The following is a 27500-nucleotide window of genomic DNA, read 5'->3' on the forward strand; positions in this document are numbered from 1 at the left end:
TTTAAATAATGCAGAATTGGCTAATACAGTACCGTGAAATGCCGACATTCGCGATTTCGCCATTTATAGACCCCGCGTATTCGTGGTTACCATAATGCAACTTGCTTCTACATTCACTGCCCTGTGCTTTGCGAATTCACGTTTTTTTGTGGGTGCAAACATTTTTTTCCCACCTAACCATCTTCCAAGAGCCACGTACAAACACAAAGCAGCTCTAACTGTCCATTTCCCACCAGCCGTGCACATACACACAGTTCTAAAACCATCGTCCATGAGCCACACACAAACCATCCCCCACTACCATGTACGCAGAGACCATTCCCACCACCAATGGTCGCACTTCCCACCCCTCCTCCTCTACCCACGACCCTTGCATGGCTACTTGTGTGTAGCATGTACTGGGACTCATTATTTTTGCACTCATTGTTCATCCCGCTGCCTTGACCTGCTGCGATTCCTCATGCTCGTATACTTTTGGGCACATTGTTCAATCATGGGTCCTAAGCATACGAGTAGCGCAGGAGATGTGTCTACTCCCAAGAGGCAGAAAAAAGTCATGAGCCAGAGCCAGAAAGTGGAGCAACTCGATTGGCTATCAAGAGGTGAGAGTATGGCCTCTGTGGGCAGGAACTATGGCCTCTGTGGGCAGGAACGATGGCATCAACATCAAACGAGTCGACTGACGAGTGCTACATAAAGAAGAACGAGAAGGCGATTCACGGAAGTGTTGCGGCTAACGCATTCACGGAAGTGTTGCGGATAATGATCCCTAAGCATCAAAATGGTTACTCAGGCAGGAACGTCCACATCGACAATGACAAAGGCATTAAATGTGTGGGGTAGAGGACAATGCCAAGAGAAACGTGCATTTAAGTGGACCTCTGATTCGTGAGAAGACAAAGTGGATGAACCATCATCTTGCTAGTGTGGGTGGTACTGCAAACACAAGCGATGTGTGTACGAACGATATGGGTATGAGTGACCCCAGTGCCTTCCAAGCCAGCATGGGATGGTTTCACCGCTTCAAGAGGCAGTACGGTCTCCATAATGTAAAGCTCACAGGCGAGCATACCTCAGCAGACCACAAGGCAGCTGAAACTTTCCCTGCTCAACTCACGCAGCTCAATAATAAGGGAAAGTACTGGATCAAGTCCTGTTTTCAACACATCATTATTCTCGTTGAAACCCTTAAAGCCATGAACAAATGTAGGGCAAAGTTTCCCGATTACACCATCCATACAGGAACGGGTGACTTCCCCCCAACACTCAGCATTACATAGAACATCCCTTATTGTAAAGGCGTTCCAGAATTCCTTTACAGTCATCTGATCGTTATCAGCTGATTTCACCTGCAAATCATTCAATCATTATCAGGTTTGCAAATTTTCCATGAAGTTCATAGGAGGAAACAGCGATGGGAAAATCCAACAATGGACACTATTTCCATATTTACTGACATCGACAGACGTTCGCTTGGCTGGCTGACGTCTGATCACGGTAATGCTCTTGCAAGCTTTTGTACCTGGCTAACCTCCACAAAAATACCTCATAAATAAAACCACTATGGGAGTAATTCACAAAATCGTGGTCATGATGTCTTAGCATCCAGAAGAAATGGTGTAATAAACAACTCAGCATATCGGAATCAGAACAGCACATCAATTCCCTATAATTGCGGCATGTTTTTCTGACGACACAAATACGGAAACCTCTGTATGGGCCATTGAATGAATGAATGAATGATCGTTTTGAGGCCATTTTTCCCCGCTAAAGCAGGGGTTAGCCTTACGGGCCCCATGACTTCATGATTCCCTTTTTGAGGCAGTTTTTATGGCCGGATGCCCTTCCTGACGCCAACCCTTAGTCACCTCTTAAGATGAGCAGGGATACGGTGTACCTATTCTAAACCGGGGTAAACACCGGGATCATTCATCCCAGCAAGCTGGAACTCGATTTGCCGACCACGGAAGGATGACAGGCTGAGTCAACCCCGCTGGTGTTAATTCAGTGATCGACCAGGATTCGAACTCAGGATCCTTGGATCCCAAGCTGGCACCCCAACCGCTAAGCTAACACCAGGGTCATTACAAAAAAAAGGATTTCCGTATATACGGAAGGAGTTTCACCCATGCATTTATGAGATATTCTGGAACGACACCTGAGAAAGTGTTGTCCACCTCCATCAAATAGGTGAGTCGATTGCCTTTCTTGTAAAAGAATGGTGCCACATCCCTCTTGCAGAATTCCACATGCTCATGGTCTCTGCCACAATGCATACAGGCCGTACTGTCTGCATGTGGTGGCCCAAAACCCTATTAAGTGACTTTACATTGGCGTTTCCATTTTTTTTGTACCTGTACGTCCATTGAGTGACTGTAAACCACCTCAAGGAGGTGCGTGACAATATAGTTTGAAAAGGAGAGAGAAAAACAAAAAACTTACACAACTGGATGGAACACCATTGAGCTACTTAGTGTATGAAAACCATTTCCCCTTCCCAGAACGAAGAGCCGTTAACGACCATTTGCATTCGTACAATTCTACAGACAGACAGATATTCAATATGAAAGAGTTCAATAGAATTCCGACTGCAAATTAAAATCTTAAATCGTACTACAAATTAAAACCCTGTGCGTTGGAACATCTATATAATAATAGCGTAAGGACTCGACTTTGTTATCCCTTTTACGCCGCACCCAGTGATCCGATGCCCACGGCACTAATGGATTTACGATCTACGAACCGCGCTCTATGTTTATCACGTACAGCCATACTCGAAAAATCTGAATTAGCCGACGTTGGGGCCCAAAAGCATCCGATTAACTGCCGATACGACGCCCTCTTACGACGCCATTGTATTGGCGTCTGCTGGGCGAAGGCGAAGCAAGCCGTCCGCTGATTGGACAGTCGAAGGTGAAAGCAAGCCGTCCACTGAGTGGACAATCCAGAGCATGCATTTGTGCCGGTGTCGGCGATCGTTGTTCATATACGCACTCTTCATTCTCATCTTTCTTCCTAACTCTTACTTGGACAAGCAAATCCCCTATGCCATCCATAATGGTACACTCTATCCATACACCACATCCTCCCTTCCGTGGATGTTCCACGGGTTTCGGCTAGTTATAAATAATAAATTAACGTTCTGTGCATTATGCAATGCAAAGCTTAAATCGACCACTTCTCCTACGAGAACCCAACTTGCAACATAACATTGCGTTACTTGTAGGATTAATCACCATCGCCAACCAGTCATACTCCCTCAACCTCCCGAGAGCACATTCCATGTTTAGTGTTGCGATGAGAACCTGAATCATGAATCCAGTCTCCTCATTGATTCCACACGAGCAGCGGACAACCTCACTTCCCCCAGCACCTCCCGATCCGTCATCCTCCGCAGATGACTCGGCTTCCACGTTTGCAGCATCAACCCTCAGGACTTCACTCTCACCAGAATCATTGGTCGAGCCACCATCCAAACTGTCTAATGACAATAAGCACCATACCGATGGTCAATGAAGCAGAGAAACAAAACAGGGTGTTGAACAATATGCACACCAGTTATAATGCAGCAGCAGCAAAATAACATTTTGGTACTGCCCAGAAATACTTTACCAGTTTAGTCCATCCATAGAGTGCTTGATGTTGAAGGCCGCAAAGTGCTAACAATTTCAAGAAGAAACTAGAACGGCACTCGGTAGAGTGCTTGCCTTCACCAGGCTGATCAGTTTACATTTTGTATCCCACCGATAGGCCGCATCTGTATCCGGTCCTGAACCAAAATCTAATCAATTGGTCCTTGTCACACATCCAACCCGTCCACCAAATTTTATCCGAAAATTTCCTTATTACTCATATTCCATTGTGAATAATCCCTTCTAATTATAAGAAATGCATTCCTGCTTTTTGCCTTTCCATGCTAACACAGCCAGTTTCGGTTATTAATTAGGTGATCCTTTGGGGAACATAAATGGTAAAGAACACAGTAACTTTAAACATTGTTTCGGTATCCATGGAGGTCCCTGACTTCCGGCTCGGAGCGGTCCGTATTAACGAATCCCTCTAATAGTCTAACACAAACACACACTCCATACATTAATCAATTAATTTGAGTTTTCTCCAAATACCTCTCCTACCCCTCTTCTTCTTTTTCTTCTTCTTTTTCAATTTCGCAAACTCCTTTTCCTTGCTCGAACATTTCTCTCGCTCTTTTCTTTTACCTGCATTTACAATAAAATAGGTAGACATTATTAAATGGCAATTCAAATTAGTTTTAACTAGACAATCAGGGGATGGACATCATTCATAAAAGCAAGTGTGTTACCCGGAACGATCCTTTGCTCTGAAGGCACCTCCTCTGCTTTCTTCGTGGTGTCTGAGCCTAAAATAACATACATACAATGACCACAAAAAGAACATGCTCAAACTGCTCTGCACACAATTTATTATTGCTGGACCAAATATTATTTCACATTATCTGTCCCTAATCTCTCATCTTAAATCACTTTCATCTTACGTGCACTGCCATTATCTTTTTCAATCGTTCCTTCACCTCCTCTATGAAAACTTTTGCTCATCACTAGAAAAATTCAATGGCAAAACTAGACTTACTTGGAAGCTGGAGCTGTGCCGGTGGATCTCCGCAAAGCTCAGATGTAGAACCAAAGCCAGACCTCGTTGTTGGGACAGAACTGGTTGGTTGTAACGCCGTTGGAACAGTATTCCCATCCGGTGAATCACACGAAGATGCTTGCAAAGTTGCAAACAGTTTTACAGATAAATAAGTAAACAGAGTGGGAGGGATGAAGCAAAAAAAGAAAGCATTCATTAAATAAATTATGGGCAAATAGATCAAGATTAAGCAAATAGATTTAAACAAAAATACTAAATCTTCAACAAGACATGTTTTGCATAACCACAAAGTGTTCTTCTATTGTATGTAGCACATAGCTGCTGGTGACATAATTTCCTAGGGGAGCAACTGTGCCGCTGATGTAATTCCCCCTGTAGGTTAGGGCAGGAATATTAAAATAAAATTATCCAGAGTGCCAGCAATAGCTCACCTTTTAGCTTTTGCAATAGCAAAATAAATTTCAACTTAATTTTTTAAATTCAAAACAAAAATAAATTAATTTTTTCAGCCAAACTGCGGTTCATCACGTGGCTAACTTTCGGTTGGCATTTTGCTGGGCAATCGGAAAAGCAGTCGAATGCAGCACTGTGCCCAGGAATTGTTGTGCTTGAGGTTTCAATTTGCAACCAGAGAAGATAAAGTTTCACTTGCGTTTCTGCAGACAATGAGCACAGGTGGAGATGGAATGCTGCAATAAATGGACAAACGGGAGGCAATTACACCTCCTCGAGTTTGCAGGGGACCACTTTATCTCAATCTCTTATCTCATGTTGGCAAATTTATCGTGTGTGCCCTACCGAGGTAACAGTTCAAATGACTCTGGCAGATATATTTCACGCTTCTTAGTACTAAAAGGATAATTAAATCTACATATACAGTGGAATCTCATAATAACAAATAACTACTTTCTATGGACTGGTCATGGAAATGAAATTGAAAGGCTTTATTTGTTTTTTTTTAAAGTAAAATTGCACTGTCAAACAAAGCTCACAATCTTTGGATAAGATAGAATATTGCACAATACTTTACCTCTGTCACCAAAGGTGGAGGAATATTGTGTTTTCACCCTTATTTGTCTCTTTGTCTGTATGTGAGCAGGATATCTCAAAAAGTTGTGGATGGATTCGGACGAAATTTGGTGAACAGGTTGGGAGTGTGGCAAGGACAAATTGATTAGATTTTGGTAAGGGTCCGAGATTTTTTTTTTTTTTTTTTTTAAGTCATTCTTCACCATTGAGAGATGGGTCAAAAACGATATATAGCACCATATCTCAAAATGTTTTGGACAAGTTATGACAAAAACTTGGTGGATGAGTTTGGTACTACCTTTCAGGGGAATACAAAATGTAATCTGTTCAGCCTGGAGAAGGTATCGCTGTACCGAGGGCCATTCTAGTTTCCAAATGCAATTAAGACAAGAAAAGAGCAAAAGAGATTGCAAACCCTCGCCAGAATGTATTTTCAGTGGTTGTTAAGGCTTTTGTGTTAAAACAATTATGGCGGCCGAACCACGTGACCGATGACGTCATAATTATTTTTTTTCTAAACTAATTTATTCCTAGATTATGCTCAAGAAATTTCATCTTAATCGGATGAAGTTTTGTACTTGTCGAATTATGACATCATAATGGAGGCACCTATGACATCATCATTAACATATTTTATTCCCCATGGAGAGTTCTTTACAATGAGCCACGTCTCAATTTTTCCTATTCAGTGCTTTCCGAGATATAGAGGTGCAAAGTTTTTCGATTTTCCAAGATGGCGGCCGAACCACGTGACCTATGACGTCATAATTATCATTAAAAAATTAAACAGGTGTAGTTGCACCCATGGTGAAAATTTCCTGTCAATCGGACCAACGGTTGCAGAGAAAATCATATTTATTTGGTGCGGACAAACAGACAAACAAACAAATGAAAAATCGGTCAGACCGAGGACTTGCCGGAATGTACTTTTTTATCGGACATTTTGGACAAATATGGCGGCCGAACCACGTGACCGATGACGTCATCATTAACATATTTTATTCCCCATGGAGAGTTCTTTACAATGAGCCATGTCTCAATTTTTTCTATTCGGCACTTTCGGAGATATGGAGGTGCAAAGTTTTTCGGTTTTTCCAAATGGTGGCTGAACCACGTGACCGATGACATCATCATCAACATATTTTATTCCCCATGGAGAGTTCTTTACAATGAGCCATGTCTCAATTTTTTCTATTCAGTACTTTCGGAGATATGGAGGTGCAAAGTTTTTCGGTTTTTCCAAGATGGCGGCCGAACCATGTGACCTATGACATCATGATTAACACATTTTATTCCCCATGGAGAGTTCTTCACAATGAGCCATGCTTCAATTTTTTCTATTCAGCACTTTCGGAGATATGGAGGTGCAAAGTTTTTCGGTTTTTCCAAGATGGCGGCCGAACCATGTGACCTATGACATCATGATTCACATATTTTATTCCCCATGGAGAGTTCTTTACAATGAGCCATGTCTCAATTTTTTCTGCTCAGCATTTTCGGAGATATAGAGGTGCAAAGTCTTTCGGTTTTTCCAAGATGGCGGCCAAACCACGTGACTGATGACGTCATCAATTGGGCACAGTATATTCCAGGGCAAGACAAATACGTGTGCAAAGTTTGGCGATTTTACGTGCAACGGTGTATACGTAGTGCTGCAAACAGACAGACAAACATGAAAAATCGGTCAGAGACCGAGGACTTGCCGGAATGTACTTTTTTATCGGCCATTTCGGACAAATATGGCGGTCGAACCACGTGACCGATGACGTCATCATTAACATGACGAACAAACCAACCGATCAACATACTTGCCGAAATCTTTTCCGGCAAGTAACAAACAGACAAATGAAAAATCGGTCAGAGACCGAGGACTTGCCGGAATGTACTTTTTTATCGGCCATTTAGGACAAATAGGGCGGCCGAACCACGTGACCGATGACGTCATAATTAACATATTTTATTCCCCATGGAGAGTTCTTTACAATGAGCCATACCTCAATTTTTTCTATTCAGGACTTTTGGAGATGTGGAGGTGCAGAGTTTTTCGGTTTTTCCAAGATGGCGGCCGAACCACGTGACCGATGACATCATCATTAACATATTTTGTTCCCCATGGAGAGTTCTTTACAATGAGCCATGTCTCAATTTTTTCTATTCAGCACTTTCGGAGATATGGAGGTGCTAAGTTTTTCGGTTTTTCCAAGATGGCGGCCGACCACGTGACTGATGACGTCATCATTAACATATTTTATGCCCCATGGAGAGTTCTTTACAATGAGCCATGTCTCAATTTTTTCTGTTCAGCACTTTTGGAGATATAGTGGTGCAAATTTTTGCCGTTTTTCCAAGATGGCGGCCGACCACGTGACATATGACGTCATCATTAACATATTTTATTCCCCATGGAGAGTTCTTTACAATGAGCCATGTCTCAATTTTTTCTGTTCAGTACTTTCGGAGATATAGAGGTGCAAATTTATTCGGTTTTTCCAAGATGGCGGCCGAACCACGTCACCGATGACGTCATCATTGAGGCACAGTATATTAGAGGGCAAGACCATTATGTGTGCAAAGTTTGGCGATTCTCCGTGCAACGGTGTAGACGCAGTGCTGCAAACAGACAAACAGACAAACAGACAAACAGACAAACAGACAAATGAAAAATCGGTCAGAGACCGAGGACTTGCCGGAATGTACTCTTTTATCGGCCATTTAAGACAAATATGGCGGCAGAAGCACTTGACCGATGACGTCATCATTAACATGTTTTATTCCCCATGGAGAGTTCTTTACAATGAGCCATGTCTCAATTTTATCTGTTCAGCACTTTTGGAGATACAGTGGAACAAAGTTTTGCCGTTTTTCCAAGATGGCGGCCGACCACGTGACATATGACGTCATCATTAACATATTTTATTCCCCATGGAGAGTTCTTTACAATGAGCCATGTCTCAATTTTTTCATTTCAGCACTTTCGGAGATGTTGAGGTGCAAAGTTTTCCCATTTTTCCAAGATGGCGGCCGAACCACGTGACCGATGGCGTCATCATTAACATATTTTATTCCCCATGGAGAGTTCTTTACAATGAGCCATGTCTCAATTTTTTCTGTTCAGCACTTTTGGAGATTTTGTGGTGCAAAGTTTTGCCGTTTTTCCAAGATGGCGGCCGACCACGTGACTGATGACGTCATCATTAACATATTTTATTCCCCATGGAGAGTTCTTTACAATGAGCCATGTCTCAATTATTCTGTTCAGCACTTTTGGAGATATAGTGGTGCAAAGTTTTGCCGTTTTTCCAAGATGGCGGCCGACCACGTGACATATGACGTCATCATTAACATATTTTATTCCCCATGGAGAGTTCTTTCCAATGAGCCATGTCTCAATTTTTTCTGTTCAGCACTTTTGGAGATATAGTGGCGCAACGATTTGCCGTTTTTCCAAGATGGCGACCGAACCACGTGACTGATGACGTCATCATTTACATATTTTATTCCCCATGGAGAGTTCTTTACAATGAGCCATGTCTCAATTTTTTCTGTTCAGCACTTTTGGAGATATAGTGGTGCAAATTTTTGCCGTTTTTCCAAGATGGCGGCCGACCACGTGACATATGACGTCATCATTAACATATTTTATTCCCCATGGAGAGTTCTTTACAATGAGCCATGTCTCAATTTTTTCTGTTCAGTACTTTCGGAGATATAGAGGTGCAAATTTATTCGGTTTATCCAAGATGGCGGCCGAACCACGTCACTGATGACGTCATCATTGAGGCACAGTATATTAGAGGGCAAGACCATTATGTGTGCAAAGTTTGGCGATTCTCCGTGCAACGGTGTAGACGCAGTGCTGCAAACAGACAAACAGACAGACAAACAGACAGACAAACAGACAGACAGATGAAATATCGGTCAGAGACCGAGGACTTGCCGGAATGTACTTTTTTATCGGCCATTTAGAACAAATATGGCGGCCGAACTACGTGATACATGACGTCATCATTAACATATTTTATTCCCCATGGAGAGTTCTTTACAATGAGCCATCTCTCAATTTTTTCCATTCTGCACTTTTGGAGATATAGTGGTTCAAAGTTTTCCCGTTTTTCCAAGATGGCGGCCGACCACGTGACATATGACGTCATCATTAAGATATTTTATTCCCCATGGAGAGTTCTTTACAATGAGCCATGTCTCAATTTTTTCTGTTCAGTACTTTTGGAGATATAGCGGTGCAATTTTTTTGCCGTTTTTCCAAGATGGCGGCCGAATCTCGTGACCTATGACGTCATCATTAACATATTTCATTCCCCATGGAGAGTTCTTTACAATGAGCCATGTCTCAATTTTTTCTGTTCAGTACTTTTGGAGATATGGAGGTGCAAATTTTTTCGGTTTTTCCAAGATGGCGGCCGAACCACGTGACTGATGACGTCATCATTAACATGTTTTATTCCCCATGGAGAGTTCTTCACAATGAGCCATGTCTCAATTTTTTCTGTTCAGCACTTTGAGATATCGAGGTGCAAATTTTTTCGGTTTTTCCAAGATGGCGGCCGAACCACGTGACCGATGACGTCATCATTTGGGCACAGTATATTAGAGGGCAAGACCAATATGTGTGCCAAGTTTGGCGATTCTACGTGCAACGGTGTAGACGCAGTGCTGCAAACAGACAAACAGACAAACAGACAAACAGATGAAAAATCGGTCAGAGACCGAGGACTTGCCGGATTGTACTTTTTTATCGGCCATTTAGGACAAATATGGCGGCCGAACCACGTGACCGATGACGTCATCATTAACATATTTTATTCCCCATGGAGAGTTCTTTACAATGAGCCATACCTCAATTTTTTCTCTTCAGGACTTTTGGAGATGTGGAGGTGCAGAGTTTTTCGGTTTTTCCAAGATGGCGGCCGAACCACGTGACCGATGACATCATCATTAACATATTTTGTTCCCCATGGAGAGTTCTTTACAATGAGCCATGTCTCAATTTTTTCTATTCAGCACTTTCGGAGATATGGAGGTGCTAAGTTTTTCGGTTTTTCCGAGATGGCGGCCGACCACGTGACTGATGACGTCATCATTAACATATTTTATTCCCCATGGAGAGTTCTTTACAATGAGCCATGTCTCAATTTTTTCTGTTCAGCACTTTTGGAGATATAGTGGTGCAAATTTTTGCCGTTTTTCCAAGATGGCGGCCGACCACGTGACATATGACGTCATCATTAACATATTTTATTCCCCATGGAGAGTTCTTTACAATGAGCCATACCTCAATTTTTTCTATTCAGGACTTTTGGAGATGTGGAGGTGCAGAGTTTTTCGGTTTTTCCAAGATGGCGGCCGAACCACGTGACTGATGACATCATCATTAACATATTTTATTCCCCATGGAGAGTTCTTTACAAAGAGCCATGTCTCAATTTTTTCTGTTCAGCACTTTTGGAGATATAGTGGTGCAAAGTTTTGCCGTTTTTCCAAGATGGCGGCCGAACCACGTGACCTATGACGTCATCATTAACATGTTTTATTCCCAATGGAGAGTTCTTTACAATGAGCCATGGCTAAATTTTTTCTGTTCAGCACTTTGAGATATCGAGGTGCAAAATTTTTCGGTTTTTCCAAGATGGCGGCCGAACCACGTGACTGATGACGTCATCATTTGGGCACAGTATATTAGAGGGCAAGACCAATATGTGTGCCAAGTTTGGCGATTCTACGTGCAACGGTGTAGACGTAGTGCTGCAAACAGACAAACAGACAAACAGACAAACAGACAAACAGACAAACAGACAAACGAACAGATCAACATACTTGCCGGAAAAATTTTTTCCGGCAAGTAACAAATGAAAAATCGGTCAGAGACCGAGGACTTGCCGGAATGTACTCTTTTATCGGCCATTTAAGACAAATATGGCGTCCGAACCACGTGATAGATGACGTCATCATTAACATATATTATTCCCCATGGAGAGTTCTTCACAAAGAGCCATGTCTCAACTTTTTCTATTCAGCACTTTTGGAGATATGGAGGTGCTACGTTTTTCGGTTTTTCCAAGATGGCAGCCGAACCACGTGACCTATGATGTCATCATTAACATATTTTATTCCCCATGGAGAGTTCTTTACAATGAGCCATGTCTCAATTTTTTCTATTCAGCACTTTCAGAGATATGGAGGTGCACAATTTTTCGGTTTTTCCAAGATGGCGGCCGAACCACGTGACATATGACGTCATCATTAACATATTTTATTCCCCATTGAGAGTTCTTTACAATGAGCCATGTCTCAATTTTTTCCATTCTGCACTTTTGGAGATATAGTGGTGCAAAGTTTTCCCATTTTTCCAAGATGGCGGCCGAACCACGTGACCGATGGCGTCATCATTAACATATTTTATTCCCCATGGAGAGTTCTTTACAATGAGCCATGTCTCAATTTTTTCTGTTCAGCACTTTTGGAGATTTTGTGGTGCAAAGTTTTGCCGTTTTTCCAAGATGGCGGCCGACCACGTGACTGATGACGTCATCATTAACATATTTTATTCCCCATGGAGAGTTCTTTACAATGAGCCATGTCTCAATTATTCTGTTCAGCACTTTTGGAGATATAGTGGTGCAAAGTTTTGCCGTTTTTCCAAGATGGCGGCCGACCACGTGACATATGACGTCATCATTAACATATTTTATTCCCCATGGAGAGTTCTTTCCAATGAGCCATGTCTCAATTTTTTCTGTTCAGCACTTTTGGAGATATAGTGGCGCAACGATTTGCCGTTTTTCCAAGATGGCGACCGAACCACGTGACTGATGACGTCATCATTTACATATTTTATTCCCCATGGAGAGTTCTTTACAATGAGCCATGTCTCAATTTTTTCTGTTCAGCACTTTTGGAGATATAGTGGTGCAAATTTTTGCCGTTTTTCCAAGATGGCGGCCGACCACGTGACATATGACGTCATCATTAACATATTTTATTCCCCATGGAGAGTTCTTTACAATGAGCCATGTCTCAATTTTTTCTGTTCAGTACTTTCGGAGATATAGAGGTGCAAATTTATTCGGTTTTTCCAAGATGGCGGCCGAACCACGTCACTGATGACGTCATCATTGAGGCACAGTATATTAGAGGGCAAGACCATTATGTGTGCAAAGTTTGGCGATTCTCCGTGCAACGGTGTAGACGCAGTGCTGCAAACAGACAAACAGACAGACAAACAGACAGACAAACAGACAGACAGACAAATGAAAAATCGGTCAGAGACCGAGGACTTGCCGGAATGTACTCTTTTATCGGCCATTTAAGACAAATATGGCGTCCGAACCACGTGATAGATGACGTCATCATTAACATATATTATTCCCCATGGAGAGTTCTTCACAAAGAGCCATGTCTCAACTTTTTCTATTCAGCACTTTTGGAGATATGGAGGTGCTACGTTTTTCGGTTTTTCCAAGATGGCAGCCGAACCACGTGACCTATGATGTCATCATTAACATATTTTGTTCCCCATGGAGAGTTCTTTACAATGAGCCATGTCTCAATTTTTTCTATTCAGCACTTTCAGAGATATGGAGGTGCACAATTTTTCGGTTTTTCCAAGATGGCGGCCGAACCACGTGACATATGACGTCATCATTAACATATTTTATTCCCCATTGAGAGTTCTTTACAATGAGCCATGTCTCAATTTTTTCCATTCTGCACTTTTGGAGATATAGTGGTGCAAAGTTTTCCCATTTTTCCAAGATGGCGGCCGAACCACGTGACCGATGGCGTCATCATTAACATATTTTATTCCCCATGGGGAGTTCTTTACAATGAGCCATGTCTCAATTTTTTCTGTTCAGCACTTTTGGAGATTTTGTGGTGCAAAGTTTTGCCGTTTTTCCAAGATGGCGGCCGACCACGTGACTGATGACGTCATCATTAACATATTTTATTCCCCATGGAGAGTTCTTTACAATGAGCCATGTCTCAATTATTTCTGTTCAGCACTTTTGGAGATATAGTGGTGCAAAGTTTTGCCGTTTTTCCAAGATGGCGGCCGACCACGTGACATATGACGTCATCATTAACATATTTTATTCCCCATGGAGAGTTCTTTCCAATGAGCCATGTCTCAATTTTTTCTGTTCAGCACTTTTGGAGATATAGTGGCGCAACGATTTGCCGTTTTTCCAAGATGGCGACCGAACCACGTGACTGATGACGTCATCATTTACATATTTTATTCCCCATGTTGAGTTCTTTACAATGAGCCATGTCTCAATTTTTTCTGTTCAGTACTTTCGGAGATATAGAGGTGCAAATTTATTCGGTTTTTCCAAGATGGCGGCCGAACCACGTCACCGATGACGTCATCATTGGGGCACAGTATATTAGAGGGCAAGACCATTATGTGTGCAAAGTTTGGCGATTCTCCGTGCAACGGTGTAGACGCAGTGCTGCAAACAGACAAACAGACAGACAAACAGACAGACAAACAGACAGACAGACAAATGAAAAATCGGTCAGAGACCGAGGACTTGCCGGAATGTACTCTTTTATCGGCCATTTAAGACAAATATGGCGTCCGAACCACGTGATAGATGACGTCATCATTAACATATATTATTCCCCATGGAGAGTTCTTTACAAAGAGCCATGTCTCAACTTTTTCTATTCAGCACTTTTGGAGATATGGAGGTGCTACGTTTTTCGGTTTTTCCAAGATGGCAGCCGAACCACGTGACCTATGATGTCATCATTAACATATTTTATTCCCCATGGAGAGTTCTTTACAATGAGCCATGTCTCAATTTTTTCTATTCAGCACTTTCAGAGATATGGAGGTGCACAATTTTTCGGTTTTTCCAAGATGGCGGCCGAACCACGTGACATATGACGTCATCATTAACATATTTTATTCCCCATTGAGAGTTCTTTACAATGAGCCATGTCGCAATTTTTTCCATTCTGCACTTTTGGAGATATAGTGGTGCAAAGTTTTCCCATTTTTCCAAGATGGCGGCCGAACCACGTGACCGATGGCGTCATCATTAACATATTTTATTCCCCATGGAGAGTTCTTTACAATGAGCCATGTCTCAATTTTTTCTGTTCAGCACTTTTGGAGATTTTGTGGTGCAAAGTTTTGCCGTTTTTCCAAGATGGCGGCCGACCACGTGACTGATGACGTCATCATTAACATATTTTATTCCCCATGGAGAGTTCTTTACAATGAGCCATGTCTCAATTATTTCTGTTCAGCACTTTTGGAGATATAGTGGTGCAAAGTTTTGCCGTTTTTCCAAGATGGCGGCCGACCACGTGACATATGATGGCATCATTAACATATTTTATTCCCCATGGAGAGTTCTTTCCAATGAGCCATGTCTCAATTTTTTCTGTTCAGCACTTTTGGAGATATAGTGGCGCAACGTTTTGCCGTTTTTCCAAGATGGCGACCGAACCACGTGACTGATGACGTCATCATTTACATATTTTATTCCCCATGGAGAGTTCTTTCCAATGAGCCATGTCTCAATTTTTTCTGTTCAGCACTTTTGGAGATATAGTGGCGCAACCTTTTTGCCGTTTTTCCAAGATGGCGACCGAACCACGTGACTGATGACGTCATCATTTACATATTTTATTCCGCATGGAGAGTTCTTTCCAAGGAGCCATGTCTCAATTTTTTCTGTTCAGTACTTTCGGAGATATAGAGGTGCAAATTTATTCGGTTTTTCCAAGATGGCGGCCGAACCACGTCACCGATGACGTCATCATTGAGGCACAGTATATTAGAGGGCAAGACCATTATGTGTGCAAAGTTTGGCGATTCTCCGTGCAACGGTGTAGACGCAGTGCTGCAAACAGACAAACAGACAGACAAACAGACAGACAAACAGACAGACAGACAAACAAACGAACAGATCAACATACTTGCCGGAAAAAAATTTCCGGCAAGTAACAAATCATCAATTGGGCACAGTCTATTCCAGGGCAAGACCAATATGTGTGCAAAGTTTGGCGATTCTCCGTGCAACGGTGTAGACGCAGTGCTGCAAACAGACAGACAAACAGACAGATGAAAAATCGGTCAGAGACCGAGGACTTGCCGGAATGTACTTTTTTATCGGCCATTTAGGACAAATAGGGCGGCCGAACCACGTGACCGATGACGTCATCATTAACATATTTTATTCCCCATGGAGAGTTCTTTACAATGAGCCATACCTCAATTTTTTCTATTCAGGACTTTTGGAGATGTGGAGGTGCAGAGTTTTTCGGTTTTTCCAAGATGGCGGCCGAACCACGTGACCGATGACATCATCATTAACATATTTTGTTCCCCATGGAGAGTTCTTTACAATGAGCCATGTCTCAATTTTTTCTATTCAGCACTTTCGGAGATATGGAGGTGCTAAGTTTTTCGGTTTTTCCAAGATGGCGGCCGACCACGTGACTGATGACGTCATCATTAACATATTTTATTCCCCATGGAGAGTTCTTTACAATGAGCCATGTCTCAATTTTTTCTGTTCAGCACTTTTGGAGATATAGTGGTGCAAATTTTTGCCGTTTTTCCAAGATGGCGGCCGACCACGTGACATATGACGTCATCATTAACATATTTTATTCCCCATGGAGAGTTCTTTACAATGAGCCATGTCTCAATTTTTTCTGTTCAGTACTTTCGGAGATATAGAGGTGCAAATTTATTCGGTTTTTCCAAGATGGCGGCCGAACCACGTCACCGATGACGTCATCATTGAGGCACAGTATATTAGAGGGCAAGACCATTATGTGTGCAAAGTTTGGCGATTCTCCGTGCAACGGTGTAGACGCAGTGCTGCAAACAGACAAACAGACAGACAAACAGACAGACAAACAGACAGACAGACAAACAAACGAACAGATCAACATACTTGCCGGAAAATTTTTCCGGCAAGTAACAAACGAACAGATCAACATACTTGCCGGAAAATTTTTCCGGCAAGTAACAAACGAACAGATCAACATACTTGCCGGAAAATTTTTCCGGCAAGTAACAAACGAACAGATCAACATACTTGCCGGAAAATTTTTCCGGCAAGTAACAAACGGACTCAAATGCAATTTCCTCTCCTCTGGCGAGGGTAATAATAAACAATGATAAAAACAATAACAATAGTACAACAAAGCCCATCAAACTAAAAATATTGCACAAAGGGAACAATTTTACATACAGTATCCAGTATCCCCACTGCCACCCAATGACCCCTTTAATACTGATGACTTTCATTAAAACCACAAACAGAAAAGAGTACAAATGATGTTTTTCAATCTCCTGGTTCTGCACGTTAAACCTCCGAACCTCCGAGCAGACCTCTGCTAAATCAGGACTCTTTCCATCCGCACAACAGTTCAATGTACAAAAATAATTCCACACAGCATACCAATATATTGTTACGGTTTTTAGAACCTTCACATGTAAATTTAGTAGTAAATTCCCTTATAAATGACCCTTGTGTCCATTTCCCCTTAATTGGCTGTTAATTAAAGATTGCACCTTAGTCCACGAGCAACACGTAGGACACTTTAGGACCTCTCTTTAGTTATTTCATTAGTATGTGTTTCAGGTAAGGCTGTGTTTCCAATCGTTGACTCTATGTTGCATCAATCAAATAAGATCGTTCCCCTTGCAATTTTCCCCAATCGCCTCTGCCAAATGCCAGTGACAGTTGGGCTGTTTCGTTGGCATTACACCGCCAAAACTCCATTGCCCACGAGGCCAGGATCGGAGAAGAAGAGGGAGGAGCCGCCAGAGCACGGACGTGATGCCACCTCGTCATCAAAGGTGGAGCCAGAGAGCCCTTAATGACCAACCAGCGCTCGGTGGGCATGGCTTGATAGGGCGTGGCAAGAAACGTCTGGTAGGTTCGAGAGGGTTCCAAGGGCGTGGATATAAAACCCTTGGCGCGAGGCCCCCACAGGAGACGCGGGAGGAGGTTCATGAGAGAGGAGCACCGAGCAGCTTTGTGAACACGAGCATCGTTGGGGTGCAAGAGTCGGTGCGCTAGGATCGCCAAGAGAGCGGCAACATAAACCGCGCTGCCGACCGGGTTTTCGCCACTGAACCTGGAGCGGACCTCTCTGCTACGCATTTTACCCGGACCTTCCTGCCCTATCGTCTGCCTGGACCTCATCCCTCCCGCCATTTCCTGCCTGCAATTCCCATTTGTGTACGTGAGTTTGTGCTGTCTGTGTTGTCTGGGTAAGGGGAATGCAGTCCCCCGGATCCGTAACAATATACGGATTAGATGTTATTTTTACCGAGCGGAGGTAACCGCGGCCGAACAGTTGTTCCCCGACTAAACCCGATTCACCCAAACGTTGGCCGTATCGCGCCACCGCTATTCAATCGGGAAAAGACTAAGACGACGAATGCAAAGAGGAAGAAGGAGACGTACAGAAGAGTAACGGGGTTTATTATCATTTACACACATAAGCAAAAAGAGCAGTCACGATTATTTACAGGGGACATGAGACGCAGGTGACACAGTGAAAATTACTAGCTTATACAGACTTAGTTACTACCCAGGACAGCACGAACAAAACAAACTCACGTACGCAAATGGGGAACTTGCAGGCAGGAATGGCTGGAAAGGATGAGCAAGTGGGATCACAGGGCACCGCGAGCAGGTCCACTCCGGGCGGGAAGCGAGGAGCCGGCAGCGCCTTGTATTCGGCTTTACAGCGCACACCGTCAGGGCTTCACGCGGCTGGTTGAAACGGGGCTGCACTCCTCTGCCGTATCTCTCGTGTAGCTTGTCCCCCGCGATCGTCGCACCCTTTTCTCTAAACCTTCAGCGCGGGTCTGACACGCCCCCTTCGGTTTCAGTACCGCCCTCCTCCCCCGTGCTCTGTTTCGTGACCTTGTATGGTAATCCCACGGGCTTGTCTCCTTATTTGGGCATCGCGCCGACGGCACGCCCCTCGTGGCGAACCACGGGCTTGTTTCCTTATTTGGGCATGGGGCTGCACAGCCCCGCCCTTTGTGGCACGCCCTGGGCTTGCCTCTCCCTGGCGACCCCGCCCCTCCTGTTCAAACAGAGCACGGAGCACATATTCACTATAGCAGCGAATTGAGAGGGCGTGCACCCCACGCTTGTGAACTGCTTTACCCACAGATGGAGAGTTTGGCTGGGAAATGGAAGTATTGAAGGGGAGCTATTCTTAATTGATTCGGTGCAATGGAGTATTATTCTAATGGAAGACAAGGCCTTACTCTAAAACACATAATAAGATATAAGCTACTGAACAAGGGTTTTATCGGGTCCTTCAATGTGGTGTTTCATGGAATTAACTACCGAGACGCCCTTTTTATCTTTACACAACTCCGGAGGCAGGAGAGGCCATATCCAAACAATGTTCATCAATTTACCACAATACAATACACACAATCAAAAAAATGCAATCCTCATATCCGCAACACTGCACCCTCCTCCTCTTAGGCACGTCCCGGGCCTATAACTTTAATTTAGTGTGACACGTAGGTGTAGTTCCCTCTACTTTTAACCTGACCCTGAGTGCGACAGTTTTAAAACATAAATAAATGTGTCCCGCTGCTCCATTGCACCCTGCCTAACAGACTCACGCCCACAGTTAACCGAATTGCGGAATGGTCTTCAAACTACACACTGACGGTGGGGAGCATTATTTACAATTGACGCTACTTTATTTACAAAACGCAACCCAGGACCTGTAATTGTTCTTTCTGGGGGGGAGACAGTCTGCTCTGCATCAATGCACCATGAAAGCACCCAAAACGCACCAACACACCCTCAAGCACCAATCGGTGCAGTCACCATAGTCCATGAAAATAAAAACAACAACCCCTAACCCTGCAGGGGGTCTCTTGCTCTTCGGCTCCCCCTGCTGGTTATTATTATTTTCTTCCAGATGTTGTCTTTTTCCTTTGCTGGCGGCCTATTTGTATTCAAACTTGCACCCAACGTGTCCCTTTTATTTATTTTATTTATGGCCCACAGGGCCGACTAGTGTGGTTCACCTGTGGGGCATCGGTGCCCTGTGGCCAAGGTCTGCCAACAAGATTTCGGGCCCTCATGGCCGGTTCCAGCAGAGGGGCCATGCCCCAACCCATGGGGTCCATAAGTGGTGCTCGGCCACTGACATGTGGTCCATAATGTGGTGCATCGATGCAGACAGCTGGTTCTGGGAGTTCCGGGCGCACAATGGCGGACTCACGCACGCTCCCCTCGGCGCCCAATGGCGCACAGGTCATGTGGGAGACAAAAGGGGGAAGAGACAGATGAGCGAGGGGTAAGGTCACAAGGGTACACATCAAACAAGGCAATGCAAGGCGAAGTGCGTACGGAGAGCGAAGTGAGAAAGCTCGTCCCTACCGTACGTCACCCCCCCCTGTCACCTACACTACCCATTGCCCTTACCCCATATGTACAAAATCTACACATTTACAAATTCGTCACTACTGTCACGTTTTCCCCATATTTCCCTTACACCAAATTCGTCACCACAATCCCTCTATCCAAAATTTGCCATCACCAAATTCATCATCAATCCTTATAAGGAGGAAGAGATGGAACACAAAGCACAATGTCACACCCACGTCATGATGCGTCTCACATTCCAAACATTTGCATCAATAAAAATAATAAAAACCACCTGGCATGGTGTGGAGGTACGTCATCTCAGGTGAGTGCATGTAGATGGTGCAAGGAGACTTCAATCCTAACTATCCTCTAAATGACTTTAACACTCTTTACTCTACTCGGGGTCTCTCCCTGCCAATCCATTGGCCAACTGACACTATGGGTTCTAAAAACCAATTCCCATTGACCAAACTGTGGTGCTTCTCAATTTGGGGTCTCACTCCCCCGATTCATCTCCCGGTGCCCTTGCACAATTTCTGGGCTGAGACGTGTAGCTCTCCCAGCAGGTCTACCCACCTGCACACCTCCACCACTGTAGTTGCCACCCGAGCTTACCTAGCTCCTCACCCTAACCTATCTAATTGGGGAAGGCCCCTCCTGGCTCTGTCACCCCCTGGTGCCCTCTGGCACTGGGCTACCCGGGTCCGTCCTCCGGATCCTTGGGCCCCATCCACAACAACTACCGGCTCCCAGAGCCCACCGGCGGCCTCACCTGGCCGACATCCTCACAGTGGTGGAGTGCCCAAACCAACTACACACACTAACAGGCGACACGCCCAGCCATTTCCACAACACTAATGCACCCATCCAAATACCATTCTTCCACCCGCACCACAGATGCCAATATCCAACCACAATTTACCTATACCCTCTACCTAACACTTACACTACCCGCCCCGGGTATTCGTGATGGGGGTCCACTCTTCCCCCATTCACACCTTCGCACCATCCACTCCACTCCATATTTTCCACCATACTCACTCCACGACCATCCATTCCAAGACTCCATATATTCCACACTCCATGTCTTCCACACAACCATTTACTCCATCCACCTGTTCAGTTGCACACCTGTGCAATCACACCTGTTCACCATACACTTTCAATCCACAAACACACACCACATCATCTCCTCTAACTACTCCCCTCTGGAACTTGCGTTTCCCAGTCGTCCCTTTAAACTATTGCGCTCCCACGTCATTATCATCCACACTAATCTACCTGCGTCCCCACTACAGGTGTCATTGTCACGAACTAATCTTAACGTTACCTAATGTCAATCTCTAGAACCCTACACATTATCCAAACCCTCCCTTGGCGAGCTTACACTGCCATAAACCCCATAAACTAGTGCTCCTTTGCCCCCCTGGTGTGAGGGATGGTGGATTGGCCCTCCCATCACATGGGGCATCGCTTACTATAAATTTTGCTCGTCCAATTTCAACAAATCAAAAATTTGCCAATCATCTGCCAATCACTGTACCATTACCAATCATCACTCTGCCAATCCTTTGCCAATCATCAAATTTTGTTTTTCTAATTTCGGGGCCAAAACACTATCTTCGTCATCACAGTCTACTTACTAGTGCCTCTCGGTGCGCCAATTTACTTCCAGAGCTCGGCTTCGTAAAGCCGAGCAATGAATGCGGGTTGTTTGGTGCCAGCGGCTGGATACGTCCCGCATTCGGTGCAGGGACGGGGGCTTACCCGGGCCGAGATCCCACGCACCATCTCGGCACAGAGCTGTCCAATGGCCCGATCTCGACCTGCCGGAACGTCTCAACAAAAAGGGGTCGCCATGACAACCCTTCCTATCGGGCTGCCCGCTCCGCCTAGTGGAGCACGGACGCGGCCGTTCAAAGCGATGCCCAGCGTGGATCGCGTACGGCGGTCCTTTCGAACCCGCCGTGGTTCGGATCCCTGCTAGTCCTCGCGGCACGCGAAACCCGGCACGCACCGAGGGCCCGATTCGGCTATAAGTCGCTCTAACCGCTAACCCGGTTACCGTCGATGCCTCACCTGCATGCTTACACCCCGCAGCCCGTTCCTTGCTCATACATCCAGCTGTTCCCATGCTCCTCGTCATTGCACCTTCTCTTCCACACCCAGGTACACTCATTCCGCTCACAGACTTGGTCACACACCTGACCACCTCACACCTTTGCACACACTCGTTGTTCGCACACCTCACCAACACACCTCTTCGCACCCCCTCCTCGGTCACCTCCTCTGTGACAATCACAGGTGTGCTCTCACTCACACACCCAACCACGTGCCTCACTACTAATTCCAGCATGCATTCCCATACACGCTCTACAATTCCAGGTGTGCATCCTTCCATTCCAGGTGTACATCCTCTCTCACCTGTCACAACCAACTCACGCTCCGTGTCACTCTCACTACTTTCACCACCACTCTTGACAGCGCACTCACCCTTACTCTCGACAGCGCACCCTTTCCTCATGCACACTCTCTCGTTACTTCCTCCGTAACACTCACCACAGGCGTGCATGCTTCCGTTACATCCTCTGTAACACTCCTCACTACGCGCTTCCATGTGCTCCCTCGCACACGCGCTACGACCGACTCACTCTCGACAGCACACTCACTCCTCGGCGCGCACTTTTTCCTCACACACCCCAGAGTCGGACATTCTCGCACACCTCTTTCGCACACCAGACCTGTCGCACACTTCACCAACGGCCTCTCACGAACACCCGGATCCAAATCAACCCCCAGGCCGACTGAAGTTATCCTCACATCATGTACATTTCCACGTATATCGCCACTCACCTTGGCACCTCGTCTCCGCACCTCCTTCACCACCTGCAAACTCTTTATTTGGTTAGTGAGCACATCATCATGATTTGAACATAGACCTTGCACATACTCCAGCACCTCCTCCTGTATTTCTCTCTTAGTTTCTGTCCGTCTCTTCTTAATTTCACTCACCCCCTCTTCCACCTCCTTTATCTTTTGCTTCACCTCTTTTATTTCCTGGGGCGTCTCCTCTATCTCGTCCTCTAAGGCTACCTTGACCGTTTCTATGTGCGTCCTCACCTGCCGGTCCTTCGTCTCCATTACCTCTGTCACCTCGTCCAACCTCATTGTCAGTCCCTCACGTACCATCTGACATTGCCTCTGTGTCGCTATTAAGTCGTCCTTGATGTCTCTTTGTGTCGCTTTCAACCCTCCTAATACCGCAGTGTTCCTTTGAACCTGCTCCACTAACTCCGTCTGTCCCACCGTCAGCTGTTCCACCTCCTCCGTCAGGTCCTCTATTCCCCCCTGTAACCTAGCCGTATTATTTCTCACCTCTTTCTCCATACGCTTTTCACCTCGCTTTACCTCCTCGCGTACCCCCGAGACCTCCTCACTTACACCTCGTCGTATCTCCTCTTTCATCTCCTCCCTCTCTTTTGTAGATGCCGCCCTCATCTGTCCCAATTCATCCCTCTGGGCATCCAGTTTGGTTTCTACCCCGATTTTCACCTCCTCTATCTGCTCTCCCATTTGTTTAATTTATCGGGCGGATTGCTCCCCTATCTCCCGCAATTTGCCTTCCATCCTATTTTCTAACCCCATTAACCCATTTTTCACCCCCTCTATCTGATTCTCCTGGGCAGCCATTCTATTTTCCACCCCCGTTAACCCATTCTTTACCTCTTTTATCCCGTTGTCTAACCCCTCAAATTGTTTGTCTAACCCCTCAACGGTACCCCTCGCTTCGTCCCTCATTGCTCTCATCATTCTGCTTTCCATTTTCTCACTATCAGCCCTCCTTCTGTCTTCCATTTGTTCCATACTGTCGTTTTTTTTCTGCATTTCCACCATGAATTGGGCCATGAAGGCTTGCATTTGAACCGCGCTCATTGGTTCCGCGGCCGTGGCCCCCTCAACCACGTGCGCGAGAGCGCCATTTTGTGCGCCTGATACCCCCTCAACCACACCTTCTTTACTCTCCTCCACCCTTTCCTCCACATACATTTCCCCGAGGTCCTGGGTCGATTCTACCCCGTCTATCTGTATCTCTCCCACCGGCATCCCGTCGCCTTGACCAGCCATGGCGCGATTTCAAAATTCGGGTTTTGCTTTACAACACAAATTTCCAGCAGCTCGTAATTTTGAGCGCGTTAAGCGCGCTTCGGGTCCGTATCTCACTCCCCGACACCAATTTGTTATGGTCCGCGGATTAGATGTTATTTTTACCGAGCGGAGGTAACCGCGGCGGAACAGTTGTTCCTTGACTAAACCCGATTCACCCAAACGTTGGCCGTATCGCGCCACCGCTATTCAATCGGGAAAAGACTAAGATGACGAATGCAAAGAGGAAGAAGGAGACGTACAGAAGAGTAACGGGGTTTATTATCATTTACACACATAAGCAAAAAGAGCAGTCACGATTATTTACAGGGGACATGAGACGCAGGTGACACAGTGAAAATTACTAGCTTATACAGACTTAGTTACTACCCAGGACAGCACGAACAAAACAAACTCACGTACGCAAATGGGGAACTTGCAGGCAGGAATGGCTGGAAAGGATGAGCAGGTGGGATCACAGGGCACCGCGAGCAGGTCCACTCCGGGCGGGAAGCGAGGAGCCGGCAGCGCCTTGTATTCGGCTTTACAGCGCACACCGTCAGGGCTTCACGCGGCTGGTTGAAACGGGGCTGCACTCCTCTGCCGTATCTCTCGTGTATCTTGTCCCCCGCGATCGTCGCACCCTTTTCTCTAAACCTTCAGCGCGGGTCTGACACGCCCCCTTCGGTTTCGCTACCGCCCTCCTCCCCCGTGCTCTGTTTCGTGACCTTGTATGGTAATCCCACGGGCTTGTCTCCTTATTTGGGCATCGCGCCGACGGCACGCCCCTCGTGGCGAAGCACGGGCTTGTTTCCTTATTTGGGCATGGGGCTGCACAGCCCCGCCCTTCGTGGCGCGCCCTGGGCTTGCCTCTCCCTGGCGACCCCGCCCCTCCTGTTCAAACAGAGCACGGAGCACATATTCACTACAGCAGCGAATTGAGAGGGCGTGCACCCCACGCTTGTGAACTGCTTTACCCACAGATGGAGAGTTTGGCTGGGAAATGGAAGTATTGAAGGGGAGCTATTCTTAATTGATTCGGTGCAATGGAGTATTATTCTAATGGAAGACAAGGCCTTACTCTAAAACACATAATAAGATATAAGCTACTGAACAAGGGTTTTATCGGGTCCTTCAATGTGGTGTTTCATGGAATTAACTACCGAGACGCCCTTTTTATCTTTACACAACTCCGGAGGCAGGAGGGGCCATATCCAAACAATGTTCATCAATTTACCACAATACAATACACACAATCAAAAAAATGCAATCCTCATATCCGCAACAATATATACATATACAGACTTGGCATTTAATATGGAATATTTTTTTTGTGGGGGTGAACTTACTTTTCAAGATGTCTTAGAACCAAAAGTTCATTGGAATTATGTTGAAATTATTCTAGATTTTGTTAATGTGACCTTTAAAAGAAACAAAAACCACATTTGACATTTCGAAACAAATAAATTGATCCTTGAAAGTGATGTAAACTGATATCGAACTCAATTCATGGACAGTACTGTGTTAAACTTCTGTACGTTTTCCAGAAGTATCTCTGTATTTTGCACATTAGCCAAATTTTTTTTTAACAAAAACAAAAGTTAAATTACGACTGGGATAACAGACAGTAAAATTACAGTTCAGTACTTCGTGTAACCCCCACAAGCATTCAGGAGAGCACGTACACATTGAGGCATGCTGTTCACGAGATTTGCCAAGGTTTGGACAGGAATCGCTTGCCATGCAGTGACAACAGCCTGCTGCAGTTTAGGCACAGAGGTCGGCTGCTGGTCCAAGTGGTCGATTTGACGCATTAATTCTGCCCACAAGTTCTCTATCGGATTCATATCCGGGGACATGGCAGGCCACTCCATATGCTCTACACCACGGTCAGCAAGAAAGTGTTGGATCATGCGAGCACGATGAGGCCGTGCATTGACATCTTGGAAGACAAAGTTTCCTCAAAAGGCTGCATGAGCAAATGGAAGCAATGTTTCTTCCAGAATGGCCCTGTGCTTGAACTGGTTCAGGTTTCCATTCAGAACAACCAGGTCAGTTTTGCCCCCTGCATGAAAAGCAGCCCAAACGGTCACCCCACCACCTCCAGCTTGGACTCTTGGTACTATACAATCTTTGTTGTAGGCTTCATGCACTTGTCTGCGCACTCGGACGCGGCCATCTTGACGATAGACCAGAAATCTAGACTCGTCACTGAAGATCACGTGATTCCAGTGTCCTGGCTGCCATTGACGGTGCTCTCTGGCCCACTGCAATCGGCGCTGGCGGTGTTGTCTGGTCAGGCGTGGCTTTCTCAGGGGACGCCTGGCACGATAGCCTGCTTGAACCAGTCATTGGTTGACTAGCCTTCTGGAAACAGGCACATTTGTCAGTTGCTGCCACTCAGCCCTAAGCCGATTAGCTGACTTGGTACGGCCATTGCGGACTAACCGGTGCAGCTGGCGATCATCCCTCCTTGTGGTTCTGCGGGGACGTCCTGGCCTCGGTATTGGAGTAGGGAAACCCCTCTGAGCATTTCGTTTCAGGATCTTTGACACATGACCTTGAGTGATGCCATACTGCCGAGCAATAGCACGCTGTTTCATGCCGTAATTTCGTAAAGCCACCACTCCATGACAAACAGCATTGTCGAGTTAATGGACCATCTCCAGAGGAAGCGGCAATAACTTTTGGAGACGTGCAGCAGTTGTTTTCCACTAATACAGAACGCAACAACCCTTGTATACCCGACTGTGAAGCCAATCATCAAATGCACCTGTCCGTACATTTTGCCACGCAACCTGTGATATAATCCTGTTGTTGACTTCTTGCTGCGACAGACAATCAGTGACATGGTTCTTTTAACAAAGAAATCACCAAAGTGTAAAAGAAACTCACTAGATTGATATACTGAGTTAAGAAAGTAAACCCAAGTCAAGGAAAAAAAATATTCCATGTTAAATGCCAAGTCTGTATATAATATATATATATATATATATATATATATATATATATATATATATATTGTTACGGTTCTACGCCGCCCTTCTTCCCCTTACCAAGGGGGGATTAATCCCCTTGTTCTTTCTGGGCTTGGCGGAACCGAAGCTTGATACGTCCCTTCCGGACAAATGCAGAGTAGGGTCTCGGGACCAATTCTCACTCGTACCTAATTCCCTGCGCCACCCTGGAAGCGAGGAAGCAGGCCTCGCACGAGCCACGTGTGGTTTGAGTACGCCGCGGATTGAGTACCACGTGGTCCGTGCAGTCTTAATTAGTGGAACTCGATTTGAGCGGTTC

General features: G+C 45.3%; 1 protein-coding gene across 2 annotated transcripts in view; it reads right to left on the reverse strand.

Moving 5' to 3' along the window:
* Positions 1-27500, reverse strand: part of PHF20L1 (PHD finger protein 20 like 1) — a 120040-nt gene that overhangs the window by 29898 nt on the left and 62642 nt on the right. The window contains exons 9-12 of one of the 2 annotated variants that reach the window (XM_078786517.1): positions 4609-4746; positions 4322-4378; positions 4134-4217; positions 3306-3481 (exon numbers count right to left, since the gene is read on the reverse strand). In XM_078786517.1, coding sequence (XP_078642643.1) covers positions 3306-3481; positions 4134-4217; positions 4322-4378; positions 4609-4746 — 455 coding nt within the window. Of the gene's footprint in view, positions 1-3305; positions 3482-4124; positions 4218-4321; positions 4379-4608; positions 4747-27500 lie in introns of both variants that reach the window. The other variant, XM_068130412.2, reaches the window with a different exon arrangement.

The sequence above is a fragment of the Myxine glutinosa genome, chromosome 11 (genome assembly GCF_964187855.1).
Source record: "Myxine glutinosa chromosome 11, kmMyxGlut1.1, whole genome shotgun sequence".
NCBI lineage: Eukaryota > Metazoa > Chordata > Myxini > Myxiniformes > Myxinidae > Myxine > Myxine glutinosa.